The sequence below is a fragment of the Epargyreus clarus genome, unplaced genomic scaffold (genome assembly GCF_041222505.1).
Source record: "Epargyreus clarus isolate Ecla_fem2 unplaced genomic scaffold, WU_Ecla_fem_2.2 ptg000008l, whole genome shotgun sequence".
Lineage (NCBI taxonomy): Eukaryota > Metazoa > Arthropoda > Insecta > Lepidoptera > Hesperiidae > Epargyreus > Epargyreus clarus.
In genome coordinates, this window is record NW_027332216.1 from 10,095,629 (window position 1) to 10,118,335 (window position 22,707).

Sequence of the window (22,707 nt, forward strand, 5' to 3'; positions counted from 1 at the left end):
ACATAGCAATCAAATGAACATAATTAAGTAATAAATAGTGTTACAAAAATGTTCTAGGTCGTAGTAAACTGATTGTTGATGTCATCAATATCGACACGTGTGCAATAAAAGATAGAATTAGAACCCAATTCCTTTTGTTGTGAACTATTTTATTTAATTCCTCTGTTTTATTTATTTGCACGTTTGATTCTTCAGCTCTGATTTCAACATAGTAAACGTTGTTTACATAAAGACAAGGTTGTAGGAAATAGTTTAGTAAATAAAGGTTCTCTAAACTAAATACGTATTTTCGGATTAAAATGTTTTTTAATCCAATCCAAAGAAGAAATAGTTAAAAGAAAAAAAATATTAGCGATCAATCCGAAATTTTAAGATATTCTGATATGAAACTCAGGAAAAGATGTTAGACAATGTTGTGCACTTACTTGTAGCATCGAAGTAGAAAAAGAGCATACAGTCCTCCTTCTGGAAAGTACGAGTAGCTACTGCTGCCTATGGACACCGTATAATCAATCTTTGATAAAATTAGAGTCCTTCCTGAGGTTGTTCATAGGTGCCCACCCCTGAGTAAGAGAGTTTCGGATAAGTATATGCCTCTCTTACCTTACCCTTCAAAGCAGAATATACTAGCGCTTAATAGTGCTTATATTAGGCATAAATAGGCATCGTGGTGTCTTCAAAGCACAAAGTGTTCTACCATTATGTAGTCTGTATGTATATAGTATATGTAGTTCCAACTATGTAATAACTGCGGAAAATTGACGATATACCCATTGAAATGTATTATAAATATTTTAATTATTTGGAATTTATTATAATGAAAATACGAATTTTGAATTTTAAATTAGATTGTTTAACCTACATATATATATACATTTGTAAGCCACTCAGTGGTAGAATAAGCGATCGTCCAAAATTGCTTTGACATCCAACAGTCATTATATGTTACCTTATTCACAAATAAACTGGTTTGTGAGTGATAAACTGATTTGATTTGATTTGAAAAATCCGAGTTAAAAACTCTATACTATTCAGGACTCGGTTCACCGGGCTACCGTTATGCAATTAAACTTTTGAAAGCGACATATTCACAAGAGGAAAAACATGCCAATGTACCCGGCAGTGGTACATAAAAAGAGTTGCAGCCAATGCATTTGACACGATTAGTGTGACTCGTTTTGTTTACGTTGCGAAAGTACTCGCTATAAAGTTGGCGTTAATCCAACGCAGATAATAATCTAGTTCATTTACCCATTTATATGAGTTGATTAGGTATGTTTCTTGTGGTTGTGACGATAGGTATGAATTTGTATAAGTATGTGAAAAAAAAATGGAAAAAAGTGGAAAGTTTGTTGTTCGAGTGAATTACACTCTATGTCACCTCTGATTCTTCAAAGTTATAGGCGTATTAGAAATTAATTATCACTTGCTAAACGGTGAAGGAAAACATCGTGAGGAAACCTGCATACCTGAGAGATTTATAAAAAAAAATCTCAAAGGTATGTGAAGTCTACCAGTATGCACTTGGCCAGCGCGGTGGACTATGGCCTAATCCTTCTCATTATGAGAGGTGACCCAGCAGTAGACAGTAATGGGTTGTTGATGATGATGACACTCTATGTATAATAGCACCACTACAACGTCTATATTCTTTGATGTACGTTATATTTGCGCATGTTTTTACTCCTGAGGAAATCGGTAAATTCGTCATGTGAGTTAAAATTAGATACTTTCCTAGTGCTAGGTACAGGCTTCCTCTCAAATGAGAAGTGCGAATTGTTAAAGTTCACACACCCGTGGGATTTTTTAGTCTCTTTCAGAGATACCGATTTTGTTTAACGAGCCGTTTTACTACAGTTTAAATAGTTGGGTTAACCAATACGCACTAAGGCGTCTTATCGATCCATCTAATTTTTCTCTACTATATACTCATAGGTGGTTGAGATCTAAATTTGAAAATATCTAGCAATTGTCTAGTACCGAGCCTACTAGAGATCTAAATTTAACAATATCTAGAAATTGTCTACTATCGATCTTTGGTAGTACACATTAGATAGATTGATTATTAATAACGGTAAAGATACTTATCGCTCAAGCAATAGTGGCCTCTCAATGACCGACATACATAAGTCGTGAAGCAATACTATATTATTCGTATCAGTGTAATGGTCTTAACCTTGACAATGATCGAAAGCATATCGCAGATTTTATATGAAGAAGAATAAATAGACATAACATAATTTGTCTTGTGCTGAAATTCTGAGAATTTGTTACATAAATCCGTTTGTTGTGAAGGCATTATTTTAAATAGTCATAAAACAGTATCCTCGTATATCAATCGCTGAAAGCAATTCAAGTACAGATGTTGTTTTCAGCTTTCAGTAGGTTTTATAAAATCGGCATACCGGTAATAGATGAATGGGGTATTAGATATATGATGGCATGGTGGGTTATGCTAAAATATTTGTGTTACAATACACGTCTGGTTTGGTTTAATGGTGTATATTTTTAAACCATTATTCATAAGAATATGATTTCGTAAAATAAATCACCAATAACTACGTAAAGGTATTTAGAATATTAAAGTGTCTGATGTAAGTCAAATATAGGTTTTTGAAAGTGATAGTACCCTCTGTGATTCAACTCCGACGCCACCACCGCCACACCTATTTCTTCCTAATATAGCAGCAATGTTCGGCCTGCTGTTTTCTTATTTGAAGGCTTGTGGTATGGGGAACATCACTGTGTAAATCAGTCACGCTCCCTAGCATTGATGACGGAAATTATAATTATTACTTCCTGTCTCACAACATATTAATCTAATTATCTAATCTAATCTAATATAAATCTATAATCAATGACGATTATATTAAATCTGTTTATTATTTTCCATTGTTAAAAAGTTAACTGCATCAGAAAACACAAATATTCCTCACCAACTTAATTTAATTTAAAATCGCCTTTTTCGGGTATCATGCTAATCGCTAAGAGTATTTTTAAAAAAAGATTTAGGCCGTACCTACTTTGCATTAGACTGCCTTTCTACAAAAAATATTCCGTACCTTCTTAAATTATGCGTTTCCATAAATTGCTTACTCTGCAATATTATAAGATGACTTAGGCCGAACATGACCTTTTAGTGTAATCGATTTCATCCCCTAACGAGTGTTGGTTGCTACGAGTATATATTACTGTGTAATAATGTTCTAATGTTAGTAATAATTTGGAGGTGGTAGAACCCTCGACCCTGAACTCTGGTGCGACTCCAGCGGCACTAACACCGCACCGACGTCTTAAGCACTGAGTTTTGGCTTGAGGGGTAAAGAAGGCATACTTTTTTGAGGCATACAAGTTGAGCCCTCAAAGATAGAGGCGCATCTGTGACCAACCTCGGGCAGGAATCCAATCTTATCTGGGGTCGATTACAAATGTGCATGGGCGACAGTAGCCACTTACCATCTGGTGGATTGAATGCTTACGCCTTTTACTCTTATACCTCTCTTAATTTTAGCAATTAATACGTGTGATTTTGCTACAAATAATGAGTTTTAGATCAGATTTCCGGCGAAAGCAATTATTTACTACTTAAGGGCTATTTTAGATCCAAAGTGACTTGCAAATGATAATGGTTTGTTAACTTACTCGTCCAGTTGTATTCAACTCTCAGAACCAACAATCATTGAAGGCACGAGATAAAACTAGATTTCTGAGTAACCACTTTCATCTGTCATCAAACATCATATAGCTTAAGAAGTGCAGATAAATAACTAAAAACACTATTTTCCCAATACTTATGCTACCAAAATCCCATACAAAAGAAATTTAGTAATAAATCTCGAATAAGATAAAACGATACGGTCACATACCGAGCGTACAACAATGATTAATTGACCATAACTCACTGATAAAAAGGAATTTGTTGTATTATGTATTCACATTCAGTAAATGAGAAAACGCGATTAATATCTCTTAGAATAAATAGCTTATAATATTAGGAAAATCATGGTTAATTAGATCAAAATTCGAAAGGATATGTGCTTCATAGGTTTCGTCTTACATTTTTACTTCACGACATTATGCATAAACACACCTCGTAATTATCTCCATCGTCATAAATCCATAATTATTAACGCGCTAGTTATGGGAGCTGAGCGTCAAGGAAAGAGTCGATATAGTCTATTTCGCGAACGAATTAATAGTTTTATTTAAATTTTACAGAACTTCTTGCAAAAGATATGTGATATGATAGGTAGAGTCACTTTCCGCGATGGAGGTGAATTGTTCCCATAGCGGACGGCCACCGGCACGAGCGACGCGCCTCGTCAACGTTGGCCGTTCCGCAAAGTTACAATGCAGCACGGTGTAGGGCTGGCGCGATGCAGCTTTAACGTGTAGGGCTGTCCCTTACACGTAACTCGCTAGTCTCCTATTAAAATAACGTCATAGTCTACTAAATAAATATTTTCATTAGCTTTATTTGTTAATATACATATAAGTAATACTAGGAAGTTTATTTTAAGATCTAACTCATATACTTACGAACTAAGGAAGGAAGTAAAATAAAAGCTTGTCATTAATTATTAATACAAGAAAGCGTTACAAATTACTCAACACAATAGAACAGGAAGTACTCAATTACACATAACAGAGAAAAGGTGTAATCATATAGATAAAGAACATTAATGACATATGTTTGTTTGTCGTTGATTAATTACGTTGTGTTGAGGTACGGAGCTTGGTGCTTGCTCAATAGTCGTTTTATCTTAGTCCAACAACGCAATGTACGTGTATAATACTGGGAGAATTGCAAGAAAGCATTTAATTATGTTTCAGAAATAGAAATATAGGTAATCTGTTGCTTTGAATGATTTGTATTAGCAAAGCTTCATTTGGCATAAAGTTAAAGTTTACAAAGTAGATAAAATGTTGTGGGTGTAGAGTATTGCAGACTATCACTGTAGCATTGTAGAGTTCTGCACTAAGAGTGTAGTCTTAGTACAAACTACAGTACACAGTACAGTTGTAGTTGTAGACTACAGTATAAGAGAAGATGTATAGTCTACCTACACATCACAATATTGTTTTGTGTTATTTAAATAAGTACTATGTATGTGACATATGATTAATTACTAAAAAAATCTTTATATATTATTATGTTTCGAGCTGTCATAATTCATTTTATATTCTATTGTTACAGATTGCACAAACTATTTAGCACAACCTGCAATGAAAAATGGAAGGCCAGTAGATCTAGCGTACGACATCGACATAGCAAGTGAGTCTAAAATATAATATCTTAAAAGTTTAGAATACATCTCCGTTAACCTATAGAACCAAACATTAGGTAAAAGATGTAATGCCGCCCTTAAACTTTGTGGTCTTCTAACAAATGACTTCGCTCGTATATTCGACATCCACAGTTACGGAAATTGCAAATATCTTTCTAAATTACCCTTACGTGAGTTAAACAACAAACATTACCTGAAAATATCTCATCATCAAACCATTACTGCTGGGCACGGGTCTCCTCTCATAATGAGAAGGATAAGGCCATAGTCCACAGCGCTGGCAAAGTGCGTATTGGTAGATTTGATCCTCGGACCCCTCGATCGAGAGGCCGAGTTTCTTAACCACTGCCCATAATATCGATCTATGATTACCTATTCATATCCCTAAGATACGATATTTTGTTTTTTTCTCTGCATAATTTAATGTCACCAATTATATTATTGCTTCAAAGTTACTGTATCAAGCAATCAAAAAAATCTAAACCTAAAATATGGCATAAGTCACTCCCATAATTTATACGAATCCAACGACATCTCATATGTTCCTCCTCCATCCTGAGAACGTTAGGGCTGAAGAGCGTACCGATGAACGATCATTTCTATACTAACATAAAAATCGACATACATACGCTTGAAAAACATTACCCTCCGCTGTGGATTGAAAACTAACCTTGTTACGTATTTTCAGATTACGTCCGAACGATGATCTCTTTTGGCATCATCAGCCTCTTCGTGATGGCGATGGGCTGTGGGTTCTCCATCTACACCTTCCGTAACCCCAGATACATGTTCAAGCGTCTTGCTGCTGGAATTCATTTTATCAGCAGTAAGTACATCATTATGATTATTCTCCTATGGCAGCTTAATGAATGGTAGAGCCAATTAAACCAGCAAGTACCACCGCGCTACCCATTACTATTAATGAGTTCTTGCATTTCGGTGAAAAGGTGTAATTTCCGGCTGATTTATATATACATAAGGTAACCATCTCAGTCCTCTGGGGTAGCAACGTATCAGTGAACGGCTTCAGGTAGAACTTCTGTTTTATATGCAGTTGGTTTAAGACAGACAGCAGTATCCACTTACCATCTCAAGCACTGCATGCTTATTTTATTCTCCAATCTTATAAAAACATCCTATCCTAACCTCACTATCAACGTAAACAATATAACTTTTAACATTAGAGTTATATGATAATTAAACTATTTTCTAATGAGATTGTTTTCAACAGCTTCTTGCACGTTCGTGGTGGTGCAAGTAACAATGTCCACAGTAGACCACATGAGGAAGAACGTGAAATTTGTTTATCCAGAAGCTGCCTATCATTAGTAAGTATTTCTGACTATTTATAAAATCTCCTATTATTTATCCCACCAGTCAACATAGATACCTTCTTTATCTAAAATACAAGACGCAATACGAGAAAACATGAAAAACTGGCAGAAATTTACGTTTTTCTAAGAAGACCTTTACTGAATAATGAAAGTCCAAGTCCAAAGCCATATCAATTGGCTTTTATTTATACGAAATTATATGAAGTTACAATTTACAATTTTTTTTTTAACAGCTACCACATCAGCTTCTTCCTGGCGTGTGTCGTGGTTCTCGTCAACGTCTTCGCCACGGCCTCCTTCTTCTGGTATTCGCGTAAAAGAAAAGGCGACAAGGCGGCCACTGATGAGCTAGCCATGGCCGACGAGCCCACGATCATCGGCCGATGACCTCTCAGGCCTGCCCCCAAACGGCTGCTGTGGTCGTATGGATACTTCCTCAAATCTATGCTGATCAGTGCTCAAATGACCAATAGCTGTAACAATGTTCTAAAGTCTTCCATATTGTTAAGACATTAAGTCTCTACATTTTAATCTGTTTCACCGCATTTTGCGACCGATAACGTTACCTTGAAGTTTAAATAACACCCTGTATGTAATTCTCGAAATTTATATTTTACGCCTTGTTAATGTTATAAGCATCGAAAAATATCTTTAATGCGAAAATTTTTATTACACGCTTGCGATTTATTACACGAAACACCAATTTAAATTATGTGTGTTCTAAGAACTTATGGGTTCAAGAGAGATTCTCCCTCCTAGTTATATTGCATTGTGCTGTTGAATTTGTATACTTGTATATAACCATAAAGTAATAAATAATTCACAAGCGACACCCTGTAGAAGTAGCGCTAGAATGAATAGGTGTAGTCCTTTCATTGTGAAGATACATTAATTAGTGTCGCATCTATTTACATTGTTTAACCTTATTTATAACTTTAAATTCGCTGCCATTAGACTGTATTTTAAGTACCTATTTTGTAATCTGAATCTAGTCAAACTTTATAAGATGTATGATAAAATGTATAGTGATCCATTCCGTAATTGATCTAAGTCTAACCTTTCTCACAATTTTACAAAAGATGCATTAATATTTTCACAAAATACTTTTAACATCTCGTTTTATCATTATTAGTTTATCTTTACCTGGAATGAAATAGAAATATTCATGTTAAAGTAAAACATAAATTCAAAATAAAGAATAAAGAATCATTATTTTCGTGACCTATTTCTTTATATTTTCTATATTTACGGAAGCTTGTGGGAAAGGAGCTGTATAAAAGATATTCTTAATAAAATTATTTCAGCGAGGGAATATTAACACCAAAAGGTAGAAAGTAGAAAGTATTTTGAACTCTAATAGGATAAAAATAAGGTGAATTCTGATGAGAATAAGAGTAGAGATTAAAGTAAATCCATAACGGAGGTACCGCGTGTAGTTATAAATTCTACTTTATCTGCTAGGATTACGTAAATTGAGGCCTAAGACCATTACAAAAGCGTACTGAAGCTTACTTGTACGAAGCATTTAATGATACTATAATAAGTTCTTAAGATAAAATACAGAGGGATATTATCTACATTTTTGACTCTTCGATGTTTTAACTATTTTTAGATGACTGGGACATTAGAATATGGAATATTGTTGTATTTTACGAGTATATTAGTAAATACAAGTATGATCAAGCAATAAGTAAGTCGGTTGAAATCATTGCGCTCGCTTCAGAGTCGAGCCAAAGTATGCCTCAAAATGACAAATTATTGAGATTTTTGATGAATTTTGAGATGCTTTTGGCTTAACTTATGTAAGTGTTAACTGTGCGTGCGATTTTACAAATAATGACGGCGGGTAAAAAAGACTTTGTGTTATGTTACTCTCGTTTCTTTTACAACTTAGTTAGAAACTCTTAATTGATTGTTAGTACATTTTAATATTCTTAATGTATTTTGTTTAAAATATTATCAATGATCTGATTTATTACTCTAAGGGATTAACCACTTGCTTTTTAGACGCACGGAGTGCGACTATCATATTCACCTTCCATACACTTACTCATAATAATTTATTTTAAAATATGTTTATACCATTCGTGAAATGGGTTATTGTTTAACGATAACAGTCCACATAACAATCCATTATCCAGAAAATAGTTAAAAATGTAAATGGGTATGTAACACATTTTGAAATGATAAGGGCCAACACACATTAAAACGATGTGGTTGTGTGCCACACAGCTATTGGTAGCTCCGCCCGACATAACGCAGAAATTAGAGTCGTGCAACACACCGAGTATTCCGGCGTTTGCTTGAAAATGGGCTTCGAAAGCGATACGCTTTGCGAAGCACCGCTAGAACGCACAAAGCTCAGTGCGCACCCACTTTTATTTATGTCGGCCAGATAACATACGAGCCACAGTACGTGAACTGACACAATGAAGAATGACAACAAAACACGGTAGGCATGTAACGATCGTGTTTTGTCATCGATCGTCAGTGACAGTGGACAGTAACCAGTCCTTAACATGAGTTTTTAGGTTTAGACGAAAACGTTCACTGTTTACGTTTTCGCTCACACAGCGAACCCGTACACCGTATCGGAACTAAAATTTCACAGTATAAGTTTCAAAAACGGAACTATAATGCTATCAAACGTAAATTAAAAATCTTAATATAAATGCACTCTTTTTATATTTGTAAAATTAAATGTCGTTTCAATTGATTATTCATTTTTTAAAACTCATAATGCGCAATTTTAGTTCCGATACGGTCCACTGGAGAGCTGCATCAACGGACACGTAAACGGTGTACGTTTTAGAGCAAACGTAAAAACTCATACTACGAGTATAGTTGACCAACGACGACTTCTGTCGACGGTCGCTAACGTGGATTACCTCTCATATATAAGGGTCTTATGGGTAATGAGTCAGATCATTAACAATAGTCGTATTAACTTTATTAGGAGTATATTGTTTTATCCATTTTGTTTCTTATTCGAACAATTACGGAATGTGTTATGTTTTATTGAAAGCAATTGTTAGGAATATTTTGGTGAAAAGCCCTGTGTTTAGTGATAATATAGTCACCAAAATGTTCCTACTTGAGAATGATTCATGCTTACAGTATCAGAGAAAGCAAAAGCTAAAATTATTATAATTTAATGATTCGCCCACGATTGGAATTTTAATGATAGTTATCTTATTTAGGGACCAGGTAATAATGATTAAATGGTATTTTAATGAAAAATACCTAGACGTCCTAGCATTGCTTGAACGTTTGATCGCCTAAAATTGATTAAATTAATTTCAAATTTAATTTTTTGTAAAGCTACTGTAATTATAATAATCTTGGTTAAAGCAATAATCTTTAGTAAAGTAAGTGTAACTTAACTTCAATGTTTGCTTGAAGGGCTCATGAAAATTTGACAATTACTCGTACTAGTAGGTACGAATTGTTAAATATCTATCGTAGATTGGTTATCAATAATGGGTTTTCATCAACCCAGCAACGGGTATGTATTCAACTACAGGTTCTGATGAAATTGCGCACCTCAGTACATACGAACCTGTGGCATAATCCTGGATTAAATTGTCCACTTCACATCAAGTAATTGTTATTACACGTAAAATACCAGCAAGTACGCATGAATCAATTCTTAAATTTGTTTTCTATGAGTGAATTGTGTGACGTTGTTTACGAGTATTCCGATGTTTTCATTATCTATTCGTGTTGTACGTTCGTACTTGTTAAAATATTGTTATAACCTTATTAAGCTTGTAAATTGTTTCCTATCACAGTTCAAATTTATATTTATTGCAGAATGATTAGCTATTGTTACAATAAATTGTATTCGCTGCCTGTTTGTGCATACTTTTCTATGTACACAGTTTAAAAGAAATCACTATTGCTCCAATGTGTTGTTTTATTTAACCTCTTTTGTTTCGAGGGACGTAAAATAACGATTTACTAAAACAAGTATTGCACACACCTGTGTCTACAAAACAAATACGGGTCTGTGGTATTGGGATAGAATATCATAGTCCAAGTGTTAATCTTTAAGTAAAATGAACCAAAATCATCTGTCTATCAATATAATATAGTCTGTCTCTCTGTCTATTGGTTAGGACCAGTTTCACCCGCATTTAAAAGTGTAAATACACGGACGATATCACTTTTTTTACGCTCAACCCTCATTCTTGTTTCAAAATAAAGTAGCCTCAGATAGATCTTATTACTCCACCTTACTGCCACTGAAATTTCCGTCAAATTCGTTTGTAAGATTAGCCTGAACAGACATACGAACAAGAATGCTTAACAATTATTTTTTCTCATAAGTACAAGTTGTTATTTTGACAACAAACAAACACTTCAATATTATTTATTTCAACGGACAGCAATATAAGAACTGCGAAAGTAATAACGGCAGACTATTGAAAGTTGTACCGGAACCAATATACGAGTTCAGAGTTCCTCGGGAGAAAAAATTGTCGTGTTATGTTCGCTGTAGCTATTTCAAGACACGCATTGTCGAAAGTCTGGCAACCGCCCAGAGACCGAGTGACACTGCCAACCTCAACAGAGGTTAGCGGCCTAAAAACTGTTGAAGGAAAGCCAGTCATGCTAATGAATCCTATCTCCGCTGTTTGAACCACTTAATTAGTTTGTTTAGTATTTAGTTTACACTAACATCTATAAAAGCAGTGATAGCCTAGTGGTTAAGAAACTCGGCCTCTCGATCGGGGGGTCCGAGGTTCAAATCACGCACCTCTGGTTTTTCAAAAATTACGTGCGTATTAGAAGTTAATTATCACTTGCTTGAACGGTTAAGGAAATCATCATGAGGAAACCTGCATGCCTGAGAGATTTATAAAAAAATAAAATCTCAAAGGTATGTGAAGTCTACGAATACGCACTTGGCCAGCGCGGTGCACTATGGCCTAATCCTTCTCATTCTGAGAGGAGACCCGTGCGAAGCAGTGGGACAGTAATGTGTTATGATGATGATGACTAACATCTAAATACTGAAGTAGCAAATGAACATGCATTCCACTAGACAGTATCCATTGCTGTTTGTGGACATTAACTGTACGATTCCAAGTATTATTAGGAATCTACCACAGATACTGATCCTTGAAATACGCAAGAAACGTTATGCGTTAATACTTCTGCTATTCAAACGTGAACACAAAAGCGCTTAATACTGATGTTGTAAAAAATTTACACCGCAATAGTCCATCGACAAGTACATAGGTACACAAAGTATGAATTATATTAGCGAACAAACACGGTCAGTGGCTATAGCCGCCTATGGATATTTGTCGTCAACCCCAGATAAGATTTAATACTTGCTTGAGATCTAAGCTGGAGTGCCTTGGATAAGTATGTATGTGAACCTTTACCACATTCCTCAAAACAGAATACTAGGATTCAATATTTAGCAGAATTAAAACAGGTACGCTCTGATATTAAGCCGCCACAAACCTACTTATGAAGCATATAAGCGGATTACAACAAGTAATCTTGATTCATCCATAACATCGACGCTATATTATATTAGTGCTTGTGTGCGTGTGTATAATAACATAATTGATTGATAATTTCCCTCACAATTAACATTTACGCTTAAGGTAGATCGGTCGCCAGATCACTCAACTTTGGAAATACGAACTAGTTTGTTTTTGATTCTAAGGAACAAGCTCCAAGAGTCCTTACGTACTTTGAACGCAAAAAGAGGTCCAAGTTTTAACAATCGTTAAACATTGCTGATGCCTTCGGGCGTCTCAAGATTTTTTTTACGTCAGGTTGGCCAGTAATCCTTATAGGAATTAATTCATTGGGGCAACGTGATGCAATACTTGTAGTTCCTATGCTGATGTGTTTTTCTTAGATCCAAAGGGATTTAATAACTGCAGCCGAGCCTACATGGACTTACATGGACCTATGTCCACATGCACGTGTGTCACACATGCATACAGGTCGCAAAGAGACAAAAAAGAACTTTATGTATAAAAATATGATTCATTAAAGATTGCAATCAAAAATGTAATTAAATTTTTCTCTTGCTTTCATCATGTGTGAAGACATATAAAATATGCAATTTTCTATCACAATCTATTGAATCATTTTAAACACATTTACAATTACATTATAAAATGTTAATTTCAGATCTTTTTGTATGTATTTAGCATATAAGAAAGATTATAAAACAGAGAAGATGAATGTGTGTTATATAAAGTCAAAATAACTATTTTCTGATGGATATTAATCTAAAGTAGTATTGTTATCATGATATTTGGTCGCTTATGTTACGGGTCTAGTATTTAAATACCAGACTTGCATTTCTCATTTTTCGAAGTTATTAAAAATTAATTTACTTGCTCTTTTCAAGAAGGAAAACATCGTAAGGAAATCTGTATGTTTGAGAGTTCCATAAAAAATCTGTAAAAATATGTACATTCTACAATCCGAACGTGGTCAGTGCGTGTCAAAAGTCACGACCGGTAAACCCTTCACACAACTTTACTTTAAGGAGAGTCCCGTGCTTTGTCGAGGGAATAGTAATAAATTGACGATGATCAACTTATAACTCGGCGAAGTAAGTGAACGCTGACAAGATTTATCAGAATAAACATTACATTTCCACAAACATTTCAGATCATTTTACGAGAAATTCATCAATCCTCAATTGGCACGGACACCGGAATTACGACATCGAGACAGCTAGCTGTCTGTCCGTTTTGTTATTTTGTAAAAATATCAGCATTGTGCCATGAAGCAACTGGTGACAGATGTGTATGCCTACAGAAATTTATAACTGGGCCTCACATACCATTGAGGAAAATTTTCAAACAAAATGTAATTAGAAAAACCCGCTTCAATACAATCTGTAGACAAATGTAAGAAAAATCTAATCGGCAATTGTAATCCGGTCTTCAATTTTTATTATTTAATACATTAAAAATTGAAGATATGAAATTCATACAGAATTGGAAATTAAACGTAAAACGTAGGTATATACTTATCCCTATGTATTACTTTATTAAAGGGTATGTATTTTAATTATTATTTTCTTTCAATGTACATATCCCGTCCATTAGAAGCTTAAGTAAAGGTTGTGTTTTTACCAATAATCTTATTAAAAACATTTTTTCACGATTAAAATATCAAATGTGTTTACACCGCTATCTGAAAGGTAGTGCTTACTGTCGGCCCATTAACACCTGTATCGAACACTACCTACTTTAAGACAGGGGTACCTACTACCTGTAGCTGATCAAAGTTGCGTTACTACTTCTAAAGATTCAATAGTCATAAATCAATTGAATAATTATAATGTGTAAGTCAGTACAGTAAATACATAAAGTATCGCAAAAAAACTACAATTTAAATTTATAACGACATTTTCGAAGACAATAAAAATTAGATCCATTACATTTTTTGGCGGTCGAGGCATATATTATAAACACTAGCTGACCCGGAAAACGTTGTGTTGCCATATAAATAAAAAAATGTTAAGGGTGAACAACTCTTATCACTTAGGGGTATGAAAAATAGATAGTAGCCGATTCTCAGACCTGCTGAATATGCATATAAAATTTGGTGAAACTCGGTAAAGCCGTTTCGGAGGAGTACGGTAACTAACATTGTGACACGAGAATTTTATATATAAAATAATGATATTTAGTCAGAATGACAGATAATTACATGAACTGAAAATTTTGAGGCAAAATTAAACATCTTTTGTTTGCTCCGTGAGATTCTGCGATAAATCTTACGAGAACAACAGCGTGTAGACATTTCGTTTTTAATTGCGTTATATTTTTCCAACGCTGAAACGAAAGTTAGAATATTAAATTTTGTATTTCTTTTTGTATTGTTTCCAAATAATTAGATTTTTTCGTCCATTGAAAGGTCCATCACCAATTATTAACGAATTATGTTCATAATTTTCTTTATACTTTATTTCTTAATATCACATACAAAAACTTATTATTTTAAAATTAAAGATTTCATTCTTAATGAAACTTTTAACTTTATAGAACCTCATAGAATTTAACTCTTAGAAATGGACTCAAAAAACCTTTCAGCCAAGTTACTACCATTTCCACAAATTCCTTTACTCACAATATTCTATAGTAATACATACACTGTTAATAATACAGTTTGAATAATCAATGCAGAAAAAAAAACTAAAATTCTGATCAATTTATTTTCTCATGAACAAAATTTTAATTTAGAAACGTCAACAACAAAACAGTTTCCATCGCGTCATCGGCAAGCGCTCGATAATTGTTTACAGTTACCTTGGCAACCTTCTTGCATGTTGTGAAGATAATGGAATAAAATAATTTCGGAAACCTTAAACAGATCAATAAAGACGGTAATTCAAGCTGATCACGCGATATGGCCGAAACTAAGGTAGGTTTATATCCCTTTCGTTTAATTAATGTGGTTTACGTGACATTCGGTTGGTACGCTGTTACCCTTGTGTTTTTTATTATTAGCCTTTAAATCCCAATGGGATTCACGTTCATGTTGACTTGGCATAATGAGTGATGGTTACGCTACTGTGATAATACGTATATTTAGTTAGTCAACTGAGTTACGCTGGCATTTTAATATACCTTTGGCATGAACATGAATTCAGTTACTGTAATGGTTCTTTGAATTTACGTTACGTTTGTGCTATAGTTCTTTTTACACAATTGTATTATCTGGTTGCACGTAATACAAGTATAACTTTAGGCCTTTAAAAATATATAGTAGATCATTGCCACGACGTATGGTAGATGATTGTCTCTAACTTATATTAGGTCCACCGACATGTTATCATATTCTCCAAGCGCCTACATATAAGTTATATAAGATCTTTCACATATTTTTTTGAAATCATTGTTACTAAATAAAATGTATTAGGCATTAATTACATTACTTACATACTACATTACATACTACAGTATAGTACTACACCACAGATTAATAGATACTACGTAAACTACGCTACGGCAGAAATTAATTTAAAATTATATTTAACCAATTCCCGTTATAGGTCAAGAAAATTAAGAATCCAAAAAAAGGTACCATCCAACAGGATGAGGATAGTTCTAGCGGTTCTAGTGGTAAGTTAATGCTCAAGTAAAATACTTAGAATATAGAAAAAAAACTATATTTCTAGTAAGTGTTTTATTGTACAGCTCAAAGGGCGTTAAAAGTATAGATATTACATGTAACTGGTATTCCGTCCTGAAGTTAAACCTTCAATCCAGCATAGACATCTGAAATTAACCTCATATGGCGTGCAAGCGATCACAGGTGTTTTTTGGTGCAGTATATTTACCTTATCTAAATTTGAATACAATGGCGTACTGTTTTTGTCTAAATCACAAAAATAAACAATTTCTTCGCAATGGAATCAGTTTATGTAAATGACGTAAAGCCCGGCAAGAATAGTACGAGTATACTACTAAATAAGTTTACAAGAAATAATGCACTGGTAACTCTGCTGGTACAAATATTAGTAGGAAGTAATCAGTACTTACCACACTGATAATTGAAGTGGATTTAGGTAACTCTATCAATAAGTCTGTAAAACTGTTTGTACAGTAACTCCTCCCGATGAAGACAACGAGGACGTCGGTCAGATAGGCCAGGGCGTGGGCACAGCAGCAATAACAATAAACAGAGATGAGTACCTACTAGCGTTCAGAGACCTAGCCTTCGATCGTAACCAGCTGCAGATAAAGAACAACTTGCTACATCGGCGCCTTGCTGAATATTTCAAGTAGGATTCATTGCTTGTATCGATCTTATTCACGAACGTATTGTTTTAACTTATTCATGATGTACGATGTGCGAATGTAGAGTAAGTAGGTTTAGACGAAAAAAGCGCGGTTGAAAAGTGAATTTTGGCGAAATATTCCCAGCACGTATCTCATCACGAACTTTTTATATATTTGTATTAAAAGTTATGATGATATACCTGACAGTCCTCCCAAAAGATTTCTAAGTTGTGTGTCAGCTGACCTGAACTTCAGTATGATGGAATTATTTCCTAAATTTTTTTCACTCTGAGGCGTTTCTTCTAGCTGAGGTTGGCCACTAATGCGCCGCTATCCATGAGGACTATGCTGGAAAGCCTCGGAAAAGTCCCTTTCCACACCCTTCACACTAGAACACAGCAGCGTTTAACACAGCTGCTATCAGGCAGAAATAGATGTGGCTGTGGTCCCGCCGGAGTCGAACCACGGAGGGTTCTTTCAAATCATTCCCACGATTGATCCCTACCCAGTTAGACGTTGCATGCAAAAGTGTAATTTAAAGTGACATAAGGATTTATTTATCTGAGGGGAACCCACAATGATAACGGATAACGTAACGATACATCGATATCATGCCGTTGAAAAAGTGCCACTTATAAACATTACATATGCTTTACTCGTTATTGGTGACTCCGTAGTGACACCGTTATCAAATACCATGAAAAAGCAAAAAATGCACTTGAAGCTAAACGTAATTAGAAAATTAAAAGCGAGCAAGAGAGAGTATTTTAGATTAAGTACATTTCATTTTATCTGCAATATTTTTGCTGCAAAAATATACTATTTCACAATTCCAATACCACTATTTTACTGCACTATTGTAACTATAACTGCAAAACACACATTGCAACAGCTAAATAATACCAATAAGTCACAGATTAAATGTCTTAAGAATTAAGACAATAGACAGACAACACTGGAGATAATTTGAAGGATTTTTGACTAAGGCATCCTGTGAAGGAAGCAACTTTATAATAAAATACATATAAATCCTTACATTTTTATCTTTTCCACTAAAATAAATAAGTTCAGTGATTAATGGGAAAACTAAGTTTGTTATTAATAGATCCGATAAAATTGTTTATTTCAGAAAGAGAAAACTTGATCATGTTCTAAAGCCCTTAGAGGGAGCACATGATTTAGAAGAAAAATATCAACAAAAACTATTTTCTTATGAGGAATTGAAGGAAAAAGAGGAACGAGAAATGGCTGATGTAAATATTTTTAACCATTTTCAATGTGTATTTGCAATCTTATGATTGAGCTGGCAGGATTTATCATTTCTTAAAAATATTATTAAAAATTTAATGGGTGTTATTTACTCCTACAATTGAAAATTTCATGGTAAAATTTAGTTGCCTACCAGATTTATGGCATCCTTAATTACAAACATTACAAGAATATAATTTAAATGATGCCAGTTCACAGAATCTTAACTTATTTAGTTATTTACCTTTCTATTTGCTTATATTTTAACTATTTAATTCGTTGTATAACTTACTTGTGTAACTGTATGTACCTACTGTATGTATTCAAATTTTACTTGTATATTTGAGAATTAAAAAGTGTAGATATAGGTAGGTATTACAAATTTTTGAAACTACTGTTTCATTAATCTGCTGATCATTATTATTATTATTTTGATATGCTATCTTAGATAAAAACCAAATTACAAGCAGTGGAAACGCAATACGGTGATAAATTGGAGCATGCTGAGAAGAAATTCGATGAACTTCAGATATTGGAGCGTAACACAGGCACTGGTTTGATCTACTCTAAAAAGGGAAAACCAATTGCAGATAAGGTAAATCCCATAATTATGCCTAATAAAAGTGACATTAGACGCTATGTTTTGTTCTAAGAGCAAACTCTTCAAAAGAGAATAAGGAATATTAACATGAGAAATTTCAACTTTCGTCGGGGGTAACGCATCTGCGACCAACCTCAAGTAAGACTAAAATCATATCTGAGATTGATTACATAATATGTCCAAGCACTGTGTATGTTTGTGTGTGTGTGTTGCATACGTACAAGCGCATGTCCATGAGCGTATCGGCAGCTGATGATAAGTCATTGTGTCTCTTTATACTCTTTTGCTTGTCCTATATTATAAGCAAAATTACAGACAGTCCAAAGACTGCTAACGCTGCAACGCTCGAAGACTGAGCAAGTGTCGGGGCTCTGGCTTCGGTACATCAGGGTGAGGAACGCTGTGGCAGAGCTGGACGCGATCGTCCGTAAGCTGGAGATGCTCGGGCCTGGACTCTACGTGGCCCACTACGAACAGCTGTACATCGATAACCAGAACTTCATGGCTAAGATTGAAGGTTTGTCTTTCAGCACTACAGATATGGTCATACGAAATAGTACATTTTTTCGATTGTGCTTTTTCTTCTTTTAACTGCTATTTAATCATAATACCATTACAAGTAAGCATTAAAATATTTTGATTGAAATACAGTTACAAAATGAAAGCACGCTAAAATATAGAACTCATAATGAAAAATATAAAATTAGTGCAACATAAGAATATACACGTGACTAATCTTTTTCTCTTGTGCATGCGTGCGTGCTTACATGTTTGAGTGTATACATGTGTAAATACAATACAGGGAAATTAATAAGTATCGAAAGAGCCTACATTGCAGTGTTCATACCTACCATCATATATGAAATGAAATAATTATGATCATTCTTCATAACTTATCTTCCCTGCTAAGTAATTACACGGAACAATGACGTATAATTTATTTAATTAAGAAGATAGGAAGGAAGGAAGAATGTGAGTAATGTGCCCTCAAGTTCACTCAACTTTGAGGAAGTTAATTAGATATGTCTTCATCAGTTATGAATGGGGCATGATTACCCAACACATGTTTAGATTTAGTTACGGCGTAATATGACGATGTTTACTTTTATTAATTAAATAAAATTATTACACTGAAATATTTTTAAAAGATTTTATATAATTTATTTTAAATTGCAGTAAATTAGATTTATTTAAATTTAGATTTATTGCAATATAACTCAACGATCATAAGTTATAAAATCTAAATATTTCCTAAGTTAGGGCGCTTTACTATGTCACGCCTGCACATGCGTCCCAAACACGCGTGCCACTTATATCCTATCGTTTCATATGCATATGCAAAAAGTCGCTTATAGATAGCGTGTTAATTTGTGCGTGCGAGTGTATCGCGCGTAGGGGCGTAAACACGCGGGACAAGCAAGACCTCCATCCATTAAGTAATGGATATCACATTACCATATTTTGAAGGTGGTAGAACCCTTTGTAGTTTAAATCCGGCGGCACCACCGCCTCACCTATTTCTGCCTAATACCGGCAGTGTGAAGCGCTGCTGTTTTCTAGTTTGAAAGGTGTGGTAAGGGACATACTTTTCCGAGGCCTTCCAGCTTAGTTAGTTCTCTGGGGTATCGGAGCATCTGGGGCCGACCTCAGATAGGAATATCTTATCTGATGTGTGATCGAATACAGATGTCCATGGGCGGAACTAGCCACCAGGTGGACTGCATGCTTGTCTCTTACTCCTATATTATATATAAAGAAAACGAATGCAACAAGCATATCTATATGTCAATATGGACATTTAATTTTACAGAACGTGAAGACGAACTGATAAGGAACCGCGCGAAATGCACCGAACACAACCAGATTTTGGCTCACATACGCGAGAAGATGCATCACACGAACGAAGTTATTGATTTCACTGAATGCGATCTCGGCGACGCGGAGATTGAGTGCCTCAGAGCCAGGGAGGACTTGAGTACGGTGAAGGCAAGTTAATGTGATCTTGATAGATCGGTTCGTAAGCTGATATTCTTATGACGAGAAATGAAATGATGCTGTTTCGTGAGGAGACTAGTATTTTTCGTGATTTATATCTTTTAAAGATTTACTTGAAAACGTTATTTATCATATTAAATGAAGAATTTAGTAGCTTAAAAAGCCATTTTGTTGAAAGACATACTTATTAACATGACTCATAAAGCTAGAGCCACTTGACTTAAGGTGTTTTTTTGTGGCAAAGTATTTTATTTACGCTTTTCACGCCGATGATGATGATCACAATTAATATTTGGAAGGTGGTACTTTTCCGAGGCGATCCAGCTTAGTCCTCAGGAGTATTTGTGTGAGGCGCATCTGTGGCCGACCTCATGTAGGAATATCTAATCCTATCTTGGGTTGATTACAAATTTCCATGGACGGCAGTAGCCACTGACCATCAGGTGGACTGCATGCTCGTCTGCCACTCCTATATTATTATAAAAAATAATAATAATGGCAGCGACTATTGTCTGTATAGGCCCCTGTTATCGACGAATTAAAATGTAATGTAATGTAACGTAATGTGGTTTTTACGAAAGCTAAATATGGGTAAAGTTAAATGATACTAAAGATTCAATGAGTTTTATTACATATGAAACATTTGAAAATAATAAGCAATTTAAAAATTTGTCAAAATTTGTCATAAAACAAATCATGAAACAGTATTTATATTTCTTGTTACCTACTTTTATACTGGATTTCTCTCCTATAATACTAAATCCTTACAATTGTAGTGCAATGACATTTAAATAAAAAAAATTAAAAAACACTCGTCTATTTATAGCATAAAAATCTGGAATACAATAATTATCTAATGCGAATAAGAAAATAAATTGTCACTAGAATAATTAAATCTACATAACTTACTATTACGTGTTACAACTAAAAGCAACAAACAAAACAAAAGAAACATATCACCTGTTACATTCCCTGTTTCTGTTTCTATTTCCACGTCTGTTTCTGTTTCACAGAGACGTCGCGACAGACTGCGCTGGGCGTTGCAAGGCGAGCGACTGAAGGCGGGGCTGCTCACCAGGAAGGATCTGTTGCGTGACTTCCAAAACGCCACCGAGGAGGTAAAATGTGAAATTGCCTGTATTTTTTGCGATGATTGATGTTCCGACCCGAATAACTTGCTCGAATCTGTTCTCTGTACTGTATTGTAATATGAAGGAAATATAGAGGAAACTATACTAAATGTGTACTTATGTGAACTGTGTATTAGAAAAAATACTAATTTGATGCAATAAAGCTGTTTTTTTACTTCAAGTAGACTTCAATGTTTTGTGTGTAGAGAAAGAAAATACAAAATTCTTTCACATATTACATTTATGTGTTAAATGTACATTTAAAACAGCATGAATTAATTTGTTTATAGGTAGTTCAACTACGTGCAAGAAAAGAAATTCTGGAAGCACAGATTTCTAAGACAACTAAGGAGTTGAGAAGAGCACGGCAGCGCATGCAAATGCATCATGCACCACGACATGAAACTCCTACTGACCAGATGTAGGGATATAATCAGCTACAAATTAGTGCCTCAATATATTTCTACATTTACTCTGGTTACCTTCAATAAATTCAACATTCTCTTCACGTGGGGCAGCCCTGCATGGGTTCTTCTCGCGGGGACAGCAGAGAGGACAGAGGTTAAAACCACACGGTGTTCCTTTTACGTCCTTTTTCAGGAGCTAGGGTACGCCAGTAGCACTCGTTTGAGGTCCCGACGGCATTTGACCGCGTCCTGCCCATATCATCTAATATAAACAACCTAACCTAACATAAATAAAATAAAGAATTAAATATTTCAATAATATGCAAATGAAACATGACGGACCCACTGTTCCAATGGCTGTGTATGGCGGGTCACGATAAAATAATGTAATATTGATATTATTTAATTTATATGTTGTTTTTAAACTTTTGTTACATTGGTGAATGTTTACTTCCCTATTGGTGATATATTTTATAATGTTGTAGCGCTAAACAATGTATTAGTAACTTAAAATTAAAATAATTATTTTAGCATGTAAAAAAATTGCATAATGTGATTAAAAAATAAATCTTGTTTTGTCTAAATATTTTGTTTGGTGTTTTCCTTTTTTTAGAATTCCAATAAAATATTGCAGCACCGTGAAATTTTGGTATAGTGTTTCACCAACAGTGATCCGGCACCTTTATTCTAAGGTACGTTGTTAAACATTAATCTATCCAAAAGATCAGACAATTACCAAAGATTGGACAATTACGAAAGATCGGTCAATTTCTACCCCTATCAAATATAATCTAGCAAAGTGGTCCACCATAGTATATTGTTTAGAGATGGTCCTGTACCTTTATCATTATTCGTATTACTCTGCTCTCTTCTTGTCGACAAAAGCGTCTCCGTAAAAACAAGACTGGCAAATAAATGCTACTATCGCCAA

The 22,707-nt window shown here is 34.6% G+C and overlaps 2 protein-coding genes across 2 annotated transcripts in view; both read left to right on the forward strand.

Annotated features, from left to right (window-relative positions):
* The window catches only part of LOC140744395 (uncharacterized), a 78,302-nt gene extending 67,773 nt beyond the window's left edge, over nt 1-10,529 (forward strand). Inside the window, exons 4-7 of the mRNA XM_073075967.1 lie at nt 5,198-5,275; nt 5,977-6,114; nt 6,520-6,616; nt 6,856-10,529. Of these exons, the coding sequence (XP_072932068.1) occupies nt 5,198-5,275; nt 5,977-6,114; nt 6,520-6,616; nt 6,856-7,009 (467 nt within the window). The 3' untranslated portion in view covers nt 7,010-10,529. The remainder of the gene's footprint in view (nt 1-5,197; nt 5,276-5,976; nt 6,115-6,519; nt 6,617-6,855) is intronic.
* A 4,349-nt stretch (nt 10,530-14,878) lies between these two features.
* LOC140744024 (cilia- and flagella-associated protein 184) lies at nt 14,879-22,233 on the forward strand. Its single transcript, XM_073075458.1, has 9 exons — nt 14,879-15,034; nt 15,666-15,735; nt 16,220-16,397; nt 17,525-17,648; nt 18,092-18,238; nt 18,560-18,761; nt 20,055-20,230; nt 21,253-21,357; nt 21,660-22,233. Exons 1-9 carry the CDS (start codon nt 15,020-15,022, stop codon nt 21,792-21,794), a joined length of 1,152 nt encoding a protein of 383 aa, XP_072931559.1. The 5' UTR covers nt 14,879-15,019; the 3' UTR covers nt 21,795-22,233.
* Nucleotides 22,234-22,707: the final 474 nt, after the last annotated feature.